The sequence below is a fragment of the Phyllostomus discolor genome, chromosome 12 (assembly GCF_004126475.2).
Source record: "Phyllostomus discolor isolate MPI-MPIP mPhyDis1 chromosome 12, mPhyDis1.pri.v3, whole genome shotgun sequence".
In the NCBI taxonomy this organism is placed as follows: domain Eukaryota; kingdom Metazoa; phylum Chordata; class Mammalia; order Chiroptera; family Phyllostomidae; genus Phyllostomus; species Phyllostomus discolor.
Genome location: NC_040914.2, coordinates 75,664,603 through 75,677,929, shown reverse-complemented (window position 1 = coordinate 75,677,929; position 13,327 = coordinate 75,664,603). Strand labels below are relative to the sequence as shown.

Below are 13,327 nucleotides of genomic sequence, written 5' to 3'. Positions count from 1 at the left end.
AAATAACCCCAAAACAGCATTTCTGGGAAAAGCAAGTGGAGACAGCTTTCAATGTAAACAAAGGAGCAAAATAAAGATAAAGGCTTTGTGAAAAAGTGAACATTTGGAAGACAAAGAAGAAACGCTTTAGGGGAAAAAATACTAAGGAAAACAAATACTTCTTTTCTAGTAGTTACAGTTTTAAAGAGTTTTCTTTCATGTATTTATGTCAGATGCAGTGGGTATGTTTTGAAAGGGTAACTCAGAGGTTTTACCTTTCTCTTTGTGGCATGACAATGGAACACACCTTTTAGCTTTTCCTGTTAATCCACTAGAGGAGCTTCCGGCTCTCTCTGGGTTTTCTCTTGACTTTGCTGAGACTTGACAAGGTGATGGGTACAGTCAGAAACCTGGCCATGGGGCTATCAGTACTTCATACTCTGGATGCAATTAGCGTCACCTGGGGAATTGAACACATAAAAGAATACCACAAGCAGTGTGCCAGCCCCACTCCAGAAGCTCTGATTTAATGGGGGTGTGTGGGACTTGGTGGTGGTATATGTTCTTCTAGTGCCTCGGAGGTTCTGAATGCAGCCAAGGTCAAAAACCACCCTTTCAGTCCAATGCACTTATTTCACAAGCTGTCTTCTCCTGGCCATAGCATTAAATGCATTAAACACATTCTCCTCCACTCACCTGTTGCCTCCCTCTCCCCTCCTGCCTGCAGGCTGAGAGTTGGGTGGCTGGTTTTCTGTTTGTGGTTGTTGGGGATGTTTCAGGGTGAGCAAGCAGTATGTGTAGAGAACAACATAGCGGCCATGTGTGTGAGCTCGGGGCAGGAGAGGTTTGTCGCTGATCCAGGCAGCTCAGCCCCTTCTTGGGACCAGGATTTAGAATTACTTACCAGGGTAGCTAAAACAACATGAGGGTTCGTATTAGTCAGGCCAAATAGGATGGAGTCTACTGTGGTTATGTTAATTATGTAGTTATAAATGTTAACTTCCTGTGTTGTTTCCCATAGTAATATTTACTGTTGGAACTAAAAATGTGCTTTTTGAGTAATTACTTGTACCTATTCTATTATCTTAATAGGAAAGAAATTCATTTCTGGAGTATTCTGACATTGGATGTTGGAAGAAACTTTGCCAAATCTAAGGGGAACAATTCAATTTAGTTAAATTATTTAAGTGATATAAATTCTTAACTGTCTTGATAACTAATACCTTTGTAATGTTATCAAAAGAATTGACTTTTAGGGAGGTATTGGATCAGTGGGGTCATTTTCTTGAGTTATATTAACTGCCAGGTTACCTAGACTTGTGACGAGATTCTTGTCATGCACGGTATCTCTCGTGTGGCCCGGGACCTGTCAGTGGTGTGCTGTGAGTTGCACAGCGAGGCGTGTCTGCACAAAGCAGGGAGGCCTTCCTGCTCCAGTGGCTCTGACAAAGATGGGAGTAGAGAGAGCTTGTTGTATATGTGGCATGTGGTTTTACTGCAGTTCTCTGTGAATGATTGGATGTTGCTCTGTATTTCATGTAGCAAATGCCAACCCAGCCCTGCATGAGGGGTGGCCATCTCCCCACTCCCCACAGCTTTCTGCCTCTGCCTCAGGGCCCCTGCCTCCAGAGCCTTATGGTGGTGATGGGGTCTGTACTTGCAGTGCACTTATAGATTCTATTGATTAGCTCCCACCTGCTTTCCAGGTAAGCTAATGAGAATGAAGGCCAGACAGCTCAGGGGGACACACATGTCTCAAGTCAGGTCTGTTTAAGAATCAGGTCTGAGAGTCATGCTGTTCTTCCCCTTCACTGTGTGTGTAGTGTAGTGCTTCTCCACCTGTGAAAACTCACACCTCTTTTGCTGAACTTTAAAATCTTAACTTTTTTCTTTTATTATTTGAATTTTGATATGCATTTAACTGTGACTCCAAAGAAGTTAAAGCATTGGTTGCTGTTTTTTTCTAAATCCTCTTAGGTCGTTAATATATTTTGTATATAAAATTTTCAAATAAAACGTTGTTACTAAGGGGAAAAAATAAAAGTTATTGCATCCTCCCCACCCCACCCAAGAGAGTCTCCTCTCCCCTCCCTCCTCCCCCTCTTCAGGTTACTACAGTTCAGGGTTTGCCATATTCTTCCAGGCCTCTTTCTGTTCATTTTCACACACACACATTCTCTTTAAACCAGAGCAAAGGAGGAGGGGGTGGAATGACGCTTTGTGGCTTGTTTAATTTTTCCATATGCTGATGAGCTTCCATGGTAGTTTTATGACTGTACATAGTTCATCTGTGGATGCGCTGTCCTTGGTTAGCTGGCTCTCGATTGGCGGCTATTTCAGATGCTTTCCGCCTTTCACTGTTGCACATGCTGCAGCGAGCATCCTCCCCCCTCTCGCCACACATCTTTTTCACGTGTGAGCACTTAGTTTGGTGAATTCCTAAAAACAGAACTGTAAATATAATTTCAGAATATGCTTTTGTAAAATGTCCCCTCAACTAGATCCAGGTATATTCCATTCTCTACTATTGTTTTTAGAGCATTTTATGATTTATTCAAGATTTGTGAAAGGACAGCATTAAGTCCTGCTGTATAATTAATTTTGTAAGTTATAATTGTGACAACTTGGCTGACATAGCTTTATCCAGTCAAGTGAACCACGAGACATAAATTCCCATGTTTACTTAAAGTTCCCTGGGCTATTTAAAAATTTTGGTGGTAAGTAGTAGATGGGTGAAACTTTTGTCTTTTACAGAAAGTGCATATTAAGACATGTTTTGTAGAAAAATTTAAAAACTATAATAAACATAAATGACTTTTAAATAACCATGAAAACCATTCTATATGAACCAAATGGAAGAAGGTACAATGATTATATTTTTGTCCCTTTAGGTCACTCCAAGAACTGAGACCCCTGTCACCAGTGTGAGTAATAGTTTGGAGAATGCACTACGTACATCAGCACATTCCACTGAGGAGTCGCTGCCCAAGAGGACTGTAGGAAAACACTCCAAAGGTAAGCCTGTCCACCTGCAGGGCTGAGGTGAAGGAGGTGTACTAGAGTGTGGGAGGGGAGATCGTGCAGTGATATTTGGTTAAATGCTTTCAGATCTTTCATAAACATTTGTTATAGTAAGTTGTATTATTCTTCTAAATCCTGTAAGTAACACATGAACGTATCTTGGCTGTAAAAATCTCAAATATTGATGTTTATTAAGGAGGGAAAAAGAAAGTTGTTACATCCTTCCTCATCCCACACCAAAATAAATCCTAAATTTTAGAGCAGCACTGTCCTGAAGAACTTTCTACGATAATGGAATGGTCTGTATCTGCACTAACTGGTTGCCACCAGCCACGTGTGCCTTTTGAGCACTTTTGAAATGTGGCTTAATGCAAGTAAGGACCGTGTTTTTTTCCATTGCAGTTGCAATTGCAGTAGCTCATTGTGGACCTTGGCTGCCACATTGGGCAGTGCAGCTCTGGGCTTGGTGGAAGGCATGTTTCAGAGGAAGCAGTGAGTTCTTTGGTTTTCATATGCCTGACTTTTGCAGCCAACTGTACAGTCACAGAGTCAGTTTGCCACAAAGTTGGTGAGCTCTGTGGAGGTGTGGGAGACTTTCCAGGAGAGTGAAGGTGATGTGTGGCACTAGATGGCTTGACAGTGAACCCCAAGTTTGCAGAGTTGTTAGAAGGGCCAAGATGCCCCTTAGACGGTCATCACGAGGCCCCAGGTACTCCCTCATGACTGGGCTTTGTTCCTCCCCCCTTTTGTTTGTGTCTCTTCTAGAACTGAGCTCTGCTAGGGTGGGAGCCATGCCTGCTTGTTTTGTCGCCTGCTTGTTTTGTGTTTTCTGTTCTCTGTCTCCCTCCTGTCTCAGGCACAGTGCCTTACTAGAATGCTTAGTAAACACTTTATTTTAAAAATAAAGCCCCATTTTGACAAAGTCATAGTGAGCCACCCATCCCTGGCTTGGGTCATATGGTGGATATGTCTGTCTTCTAGTGCCTGCACCTGTGTTTATATATACATACCCTGTCGTTGTGTTAAAATGGTAAATACTTGTAGCAGCCCTGGGAGCGCAGTCAGCTTGTTCCTTATACCGTGCTCCAGGGACCGTCATCCTCAGGGCAGAGGGCCTCAGCCCCCAGGATGGTTAGTTGTCACTCAGTAACAGGCACTTTATCCCCCTAAAACTGCCCTTGTCCTTTTTCCTTCAGTGTGTCATCCAGGGAGCAGGGCCTCTGATGGGATGTTGCTCCCTTTGTCTCCAGACCATCCAGCACAGAACCTGTGCCCTGCACCCTCCTGATCTGAAGGGCTGGCCTCTTCTTCACCATAAGTGATTTTGGTGATACACCACAGTATTTTTTTCTTCAAGATATAATTATCAAGAACCCCTCACTCTTTTTTAAAAATATAATTGCAGAATATGTGGCTGTTACCTCTCTCACTCATATCTGTGTGTGTTGGTGCCCAGAGAGCTAGTGAGCCGGCTTAGCATCAGCTGTGCCAAAACACCATTAATTATCTACAGTTTTCTCCATTCAGTGGTCATAGGTAACAATAGTTTCTTCCCTCCAGAAATTGGCAAGCAAGTTAACTTGGTTTTATTAGTCACATTTCTCCTACCATTCTACTGGGCGTACGTTACTGCTCTTCTGGCAGTCTGAAGTCACTCTAAGTATTACTATAAAGCTTTTTCATTGTCTGTTCTGTAACCCACCTTGTTTTTGTTTTTCTCTGCGAATCTGGAAGTCTTCACGAATACAGCTTACCTTATAAAGAGTTCAGACTTTTCCATTTCTTTTGTATACAAGCCCAGGGAATTGCTGTGAAGACAGTCTGAAACCCTGACTGCTCTGGTCAGGCTGTGTCCCAAGCTGATTACCTAGATGAAAGTACATAGTCTTCTGAAGAGTTCTGTAGGGGCTCAGTTATACCTATATAATTCTAACAACAATCCCATTAGGAGATTATTATTCCATTTTACAGATGGAAGAACTGAGTCACAGATAAGTAACGTTCCCAAGGTAAGCTGGGATTCCAACTCAGAGCTAATGCTCTTACTGCTTAGGTGAGACTGAAGAGAACAGAAAACGAAAATCAAGGTGCAGTGCTTAAAAAGACACATTAAAAAGTGAAAGTGTTACCCCTTTTTTCTATACTGTTGATTGGGAAGATTTTCAGGTACTAGCATATAGAAAACAGTAGAGTAGTGGCCTGCACCTGGCTGCAGCAACAGGCAGTCAATGGTGTGTTCCTCTGGGGCCTCGAGTTACCCAGGAGTGTTGCATGGGGCCGTTGTGCACTCTGGGAGAGCTCCTGGTCTGCCCAGACCTAGTCCCTAGTACTGATCATTTTTAAATGTAGGGGGAGAGTTATAATGTACAAGGTGAGGTGGAAATTACTTTTAATAATACTCTAAGTGAAAGAAGTTCTATAAGTAACTTTTTTCTCTAGACTTCAAGTAGTTATTTTTTTAATTATCCTTTTGTGATAACAGTAAAAGAGAGTTTCATTAAACTTAATTAAACTGCAGATCATTTACCAGAAGTTCTGAAAGGTTTTTTTTTATCTCAGGACCCTTTGAATTCTTAAAAATTGATTCCAAAAAGCTTGTTTATATAGGTTATATCTATAGATATTTAGCACATTGTAGATTAAAACTGTTTTTTTTTAAGATTTTTACTTATCTTTAGAGAGAGGGGAAGGGAGGGAGAAAGAGGGAGAGAAATGTCAGTGTGTAGTTGCCTCTCACATACTTCCTACTGGGGACCCGGCCTGTAATCCAGGCATGTGCCCTGACTGAGCATCGAACCAGCGACTCTGGTTCACAGGCCTGAACTCAGTCCACTGAGTCACATTAGACAGGGCTATTTTTTAACCTAAAGAAATGCTTTTTGTTGTGAGCCAATGAGAGTTTTTGTTTGTCATGCAGCACTGTCATGATGAAAAGTCATGTTCTTTTTTTAAAATAAAACCCAACCCAGAGAACTAGAATGTGAATTCTAATAAGAATTACATTAGAGCCTAAACTCTAAAATATCAGTAGTATATTATTTTTTGTTAGGTTGTACTGGGGATTCTCATGTGCATTTGTAATTGAGAAGCCTTGATAATTTTAATTTCTCTACTGGCTCTTTATTCAACATTTTATTATGAAGATGTTCAAGCATATATAGTAAAGTTCAAAGAATTTTACAGTGAATAGCTGCCACCTAGATTTCACAGTTTCATTTTACTTTATTTGCCTTTCCCTTATTTGCCCATCTCTCCATCCATCAAGACACTGCATTTTTGGTGTATTTTCAAGTGAGTTGTTAACCATCACAGTAGTTCTCTTGACCTGCCATAGTTGTCATGTATGATCCTGTGCTCTGTATGCCCACAACCCACAGCCTACTTCCTGGAAGAAGGGTGGGTTCTCCATGACCTCTGACGTCAGCATGCTACTCTCATGGAAGGTCACGAATGCTTCCTTGGGTGACAAGTTGGCTCTATCTTCACCTGTCATTTGTGATCACCCCACTCTAGACTTTGTCCTACCTTGTTTTGTTTTGTTTTTTTTTTTCATTTTTAAGTTGTGGAACATCGGACATACATAATAAGCACTGGGGTGGGGTGCCAACACAGGTTTCCTGACAACACACCTGGTTTTCCTCCTGCCTTTCTGTTCACTTTTGTTTCCTTTGTAATTGCTTCTTCTGCCCCTTAACACATCAGTGCTCTCCAGGCTCTTTCCTGGTCCCCTACTTCACACTGTCTGAGCAGTCTTCTCTGAGCCTGTGTTGAAGCCAGTGTCGATCTGTTGAATTCAGGAGTGGGTCCAGCTGAGACCCTTCTGGACCTGAAATCCCTGTGAACCTGCCAATTACTGACTGTTTCCACCTAGATGGTTCACTGGTACCTCTGTCGGAATGCTTAGGATGCAGTCATTACTTTCATTGCTACCCCCTGAAATGGGTTTCCAATATTCGTGATTGATACCAGCATTCAGGCACCTGGAAGTCCATGACAGTTCTCTCTCCTTCTTGAGGTGTGTCAGCCCTTACAGTCCTGGCAGGTGTGGCCCTGTAAGGCTGTCACAGCTTCTTCTCATTGGCCCTGGGTCCCCGTCCTGGTTCAGGCCTCAGTCTGCTCTGCCACCCATAGGTTCACCTCTCCAGCCCATTTCCTGAGCAGGGACCTCTCCAGCATTTTGGATCATGGTCCCCTGCTTAAGAAGCCTGTCAGCAGCACTGATGATGGCAGCAGCTGATCTCATACAGCACTAACTACATGAGGTGCCATCCTGCAGTTTGTGTGTATTCATCTGGTTGATACCACAATTCCATGAAGTGAAAACCATCATTCCTTTTGTTCCCGGATTAAATAACTGCTCAAGGTCACTTAGCTGGGAAGTATCATGTTTCAGACTGAGCAGGGTTGACTGCAGAGCCTGTGAGTTTACCTTGACCTGCAGGAAGGCCCAAGTTTCTTTATGTGCCTGTTGTGGGGTTAATGGGTTGGTCCTGTTTGTGCCTTTGCCTCCTTGTGACTGTCCTCCCCTCTCTGCTCTGCTGTCACACTTATCTTCGTGTCATGATTCCAGCTATGACTAAACTTATTCATATATCACGTACTGTCATACCTGGGCCTGGGTCACCATGTCTTTCTGCCCAAGTGGGCCCTTCCCTTTGAAGTCTAGCTCAAGCATTACCACTTTGAACTCTGTAATTTTTCTACCACATAGCTGGTACTGTGCTGAATGTATACTAATGCTGAAGAAAATATTTGTCCCTGATACATAAATCAGTGAAATTCCTCAGGCTCCAAAATTCAAGTATCTTATCACTAAGCACTTAGATGGAAAATGCATATTCCTTTCCTGTGTTTGCTACTTTAGAAATATCTTGTGTCAGCGCTGTGTTTTCTCAGTTATGCACTACTTTTGTTTCTATCTCTTCTTCTGGAGAACTAACAGATCAAATAAGGCAAGGTAGCTAGGTGATTGAAAAAGCAAAGAAAAATATATATGAGAGTTTTAAAATATAACATGATACATATCCTAAAAAGATGTAGAAAAGGATCAACTTAATCAGTATAGTAGTGAATGTTCACATTGTAAGAACAGATGAAGGAAGTAATGCTTCTAAAAATGGTCAGCATTAACACAGGCAAGTAAATGAAAGTGAGAAAGTTAAGTTGCTATTTTAGAAATATTGTTATTGAGCTGCGACTTTTTTTAAAGAATATAGTTTTTCAATTTTTAAATGAAAACTAGATTTCACTAATAAAATTCGAAAGCAAGAAGCATCTTAAATATTTAATCCGATTTAGTTTCTTTATTTCAAGTATGAAGACTTGAGTTCTACTGCATAGAACTTAGGAGAAGGAGAGTGTGTGTGCTAGAAAAATTTTTTTCATCTTTTCCCTCAATTATCAATAATACCTTATTTACTCTGATTTATTTTAGTATAGTTTTGGTAATTTTTGAAGTTGTTTCTTGTTATTGGGCATATAAAATTAAATTGTTTAATAATGATACATTGAAATCGAGTAAAAAACATATTTGGCAGAAAACTACCAACCATGCAGAAAACTACCAACCATCCAGTTTTTTCCAGAAAAATTTAGAAAGGGAAAATATTTCAAAAGAGGAGTTCATTCTTGGAACATATTAAAGCCATTAGCAATAGGTGTCTTAAGTACTGATGTGACAGTTGGCTGTTACAAATCATTTGAAGATGCTTGGTAGCAAAAGTGGCCCTTAGGCTGTGGCAGTTTTATCCAGGAGCTCCCTGGGCTGAAATGAAGAGAGTGTGTTCCTGGTCCTGGCTTTGGCACCTGCTGGCTTTGTGGCCTCTTGGTCAGTCATCATCATCCTAAGTCATTTGTGACTTTTTTGCCAGCCCCCATCCCCATGTGGTTGCCTGATCCTGCTTCAGGTCTTTCAGTTGCTTGCCTGGGCTTTTATTATGACACATCTGTACTTTCTCTTTACACAAATTTCCCTCCCTCTTATTTCAGTTACATTAGTGTATTGGTTTTTAAAATTAGCTATTGATTCAATTATTTTAAAAATTTAATGCAATTATACATTTTATTTAAGGTTATGTGATTTACTGTATCTTGTAAGATCATAGAGTTTCTAGTGTGCATCTTGAATGAAGAAAAGAAGAAAAGTTGGAACAAACAAAATTTTAAAAAGGAAAAAGCAAATCATCCTTTTCTTTCTTGTTTCCACATGGTCTAGCGTCACACCCGTTTGTCCCAGCTCCATCTGTCTTACATAGACGTGCTTCTACACAGTCTAGACCCCAGCCCCACTTCTCCCCACCCCCCCCCAAGTTTCTCCCCTGATGGATGTTCCAGTCCTTCCCAGTCTGCTTTTTAGAGCGCTGTTCCTGGCGGTGACTGGCTTGTCTCCAGCCAGATAGAAGTGTGCTCTCTCAGTTCTTTGAGTCTTTTCAGTTGACGCACATCCTGTCTTTACAGTCACCTTTCATTCTGTTCTGTCCCTTCAGGTGATGGACTGATTATCTAGCCCTTAAAATTTACACACATATGTTTGTACTCCAGAAGGTAGTGGGTTACTATGCGACAATAGATGATAGCCTACAGGACTGACCAGGGAGGTGAAAACGAAAGGGGGGTCATTTTATCTACCAACAGACTTTAAACAGATTATAAGTAGGTATATGTATGCATATAGATACACACTTTAACATTATGAAACCACATTATAGAAATTCAGAGGGAAAGCTACCTATAATTTCACCACCAGTCAAAGTTATTCCTATCATTGCTATGATTTTTAAAAGAGATTTATTTATTTATTTATTTATTTATTTATTTATTTATTTATTTATTTTTGGAGGAGAGGAAGAGAGGGAGAAAAAGAGGGAGAGAAACATCAGTGTGTGAGAGAAACATCAATTGATTGCCCTTCACGTGTGCCCTAATCTGGAACCCAGCCCACAACCCAGGCAGAGCCCTGACCAGGAATCCAGCCGGCAACCTTTGGCTTTGCAGGACGCTCAACTAACTAGCCACACCTGTCAGGACTCATTGCTGTTATTTTTGATGATTTATTTTTAGTCTGCTTTTCATTTACATTTTAAACAACTATAATCATGTTTTACATACAATTTATAATCTTTCAGTTGATATTATAAGTGTTTTTTCATGGTTTTGTTTTTATAATTGTTGTCTTTAATATAGCTCCAAAACTGAGAATGTGCTTAAATGTCTTTGAAACTTAGATATCTCATAACCCTGCCTTCCACATTAGCCACTGCCATCACTGATAATCTGCTACAGAAAATCATTCGGCAGGTGCCCTCCTGCCTTTCCATTCCAGCAGGCTCCCCTTCTCCCATTTTCAGAGCCCTGTATAGTAGGGGGTGTTGTTTGCAGGGAGGGCAACATAGAGAGAATTCACTGTAGCAGAACTCTTAAACCATTTATTTGGTCCAGGGCTGCCCCAGTGGCTAAAGCCACTGCAGCAGCTCCTTGTACACACAGAGCTGATACAGCTGATGTTGGTTGGTCTGATGATTTTGAAGAGTTCTCACAAACATTTTAGTCCTGAAGTTCAAATGCCTCTTTTATTTCAAAACAGCTGAATAATGTTCATCTGCTTTTCACATTTTGCTGTCCAGATATGAGTCACTTCCTGCTTTCAATCCAGATGAGGTTTTTTTTTGTTTGTTTTTTGGTTTTTTTTCCCCATAAATCCTAATATTATTTAGTTCTGGGACATTTAGGTACACATTGGTGTTCTGTGGTCAGGGAAAATGCTGACTACATTTTTCTGTATTCATCGACTTTATATACTCTATTGTTTAAAAAGTTAAAGATCTGGATTAGAGTGATGTCATTGCGGGTAAGTTTTTTAAAATACTGGTTGGGAAAACATAAGCGCTGTTTATTTGCTGACAGTCTGACTGAGGAAGTTAAACAGGAACAGTGAGTAGTTTGAGTGAAAATAAGGAGGTGTACAAGTTCTAAATGTAGTGTTTTGTTTTGCCAGAAAGGAAACATTCTTATTTTTTAAGAGTAATTCCTTCCTGTAAGGTGCTATTTTAAACTTAAAATACACTAAACCAAATGGGTTCTAGCATCCCCCAAGATGCATATGAACCCTGATGCAACTTGACAAAATTAGGAAAGTTTATGGGAGAATAATTTAGCAAGCGAAGGTCCTTTCCCTTTTAGACTGTAATGGTATGAGCACAACAACCCACCTATCCTATTCACTGTTGTATTCCCAGCCCCTAGAATGAGACCTGGTCCACAGCAGGAACTTCATAAGGCATGTTGGTGAATGAAGAACAATTGTTGGTTTAAAGCAGAGCCTGGCAAATATTTTTCTGCAAAGATCCAGATAGTAAATATTTTTGGCTTTGGGAGCCATACAGTGGCTCAGCTTTTGGGGGTGGAAAGCAGCCATTATATGTAAGCAAATGGTATGGCTATGTGCCAGTAAAACCATTTATACCCACAGGCGGAGGGCAGCCTGCAGTTTGTCAGCCCCTGGCTTAGAGCAGCACTGTCCAGCAGAACTGTCTGATGATTGGATGTTCTGTGTCTGTGTGTATGGCATGGTAGCCACTGGCCCCACAGAGCTGTTGACCACTTAGGATGTGGTTAGTGCAGCTGAAGAATTAGATTTTAATTTTGTTCAGTCGAAATTAATACAAATTTAAATGGTCACATGTGGTTAGTGGCTCCAGTATTGGGTAGTGCAGGGTTAGAAACTCCCCCAAAGCATGTTACACAGAGCAGTTTGTTTTCTCTGAGGCGTTCATATGTATTAGGGAAGAAAGTTCTGTGGCCCCAAATAATTGGGGAATTGTTGTTAACAAAAAGATTTATTTGTTGTGTGGCTTCTCAGAGCCTTTAATTTGCTGATGTACGTAGACAGTATACAAGGAGTTTTTCAGATTTTTTCCTCCAAACTTTTTTACTATGAAGGTGTTCAGGGGTGGCCCTGAACATCTTACACAACTGGTGTTCCTTGGAGAATACTTTGGGAAACATTGGTGTGGCGGGCCAGGAGATCAGGCATCTGTGAGAATTGTAACAATAGTTTTGATAAGTTGAGTATTTCTTATTGGACAGTTGGGTTGAAAGATCTGTGTAAATCCTCACAGAGCACTGCCATATGTCCTAAAAATAGTAAAAAATAACGGGGGAAGATGAGTCTAATGTATCATTCCATTTTTGAGCAGAAAAGAATGTGCTCACGTATGTGAAAAGGGTGGTACGAAGACACTGATGACTTTAGAACTCTCTCTTAATGGTGGTTTGTCTTTTTTGTCATTGTCAGTCTGTGCAGCCAGTCCCTGACCAGTCCTCAGTATGTATGTTCTCTAGAGGCAGCATTAGGAGTCTTTACCGTTTCTTCCGCATCCACCGCCCTGCCCCCCTCGAGGCATGCCCTGTCAGAGAAGGATGAGGCCGTGCTCTGTTGACAGGAAGACTCGATATATAGGAGCCTCTGGGCAGCTCTGTCTAAAACAGTAACAGTAGAAAATGTTAAGTATTAGTTTTTCAGAAATTGGAACAGATCATAACTAATCTTCATTATAATTAGTATTCATATTCTTGTGCATTCAAATAAACTTACGTTCTCTTTCCAAGCACTGTTCTCTTCCTTTTCTATAATTTGTATTTATTTTTTTGCCTGTTTTTCTTGCTTTTAAATTCACCCTCCATTCCTCAGCGTGACAGATTTTTGCCTTCTTCTTGAGTTTCTCATTCCAGGTGAACACACCGCAGAAGAGACTGAGCAGCATTGGGCGTTGAGAGCCTTATTTTGAAAATTGCTAAAATATCAAATGCTAAATAAAATAATATGTACCTCAAGATTTTATTTCATTTTTATAATTTTGTTTGTTGTTTTTGTGTTTTTGTTTTTGTTTTTTGTTTTACTTTTGCAGTGAGTGTTGAAAAGATAGACCTGAAGGGATTATCACACAAAAAAAATGAAAGAAATGTTGAATGTTCCTTTGAGGTAAGATGCTAAGTTTTTTTTCCCTTTTCTCCTCTAAGGGATAGGAAAGAAACATTTACCATGAATTGATACTTTTATTTATCTAAATAAAAGATGGGCCTTTTTACAAAACACTGTCAGTGCTGTGGGAGAGAGAAAGCTGGGACTCAGCCCGGGGGTGGGCCCCCTCCAGGATGGGGCTTGTTGGGCTTCCGGCCCACAGGATGCTCACTCCATGACCTCAGTGGCCTCCATGAGGGGGAGGGGCCTGGGCTCTAGAACTGCCTGGCGTTAACAACAGTCCAGTCCTGTCCCTGTTGGCCATATGACTGAGGACATTGCTGAACATCTGTGCCCCAACACCTCCAG

General features: G+C 40.9%; 1 protein-coding gene across 1 annotated transcript in view; it reads left to right on the top strand.

Moving 5' to 3' along the window:
• ZCCHC14 (zinc finger CCHC-type containing 14) overlaps positions 1-13,327 on the top strand; it is a 59,076-nt gene that overhangs the window by 20,530 nt on the left and 25,219 nt on the right. Inside the window, 2 exon segments of the mRNA XM_028502146.2 lie at positions 2,871-2,994; positions 12,906-12,979. Coding sequence (XP_028357947.1) covers positions 2,871-2,994; positions 12,906-12,979 — 198 coding nt within the window.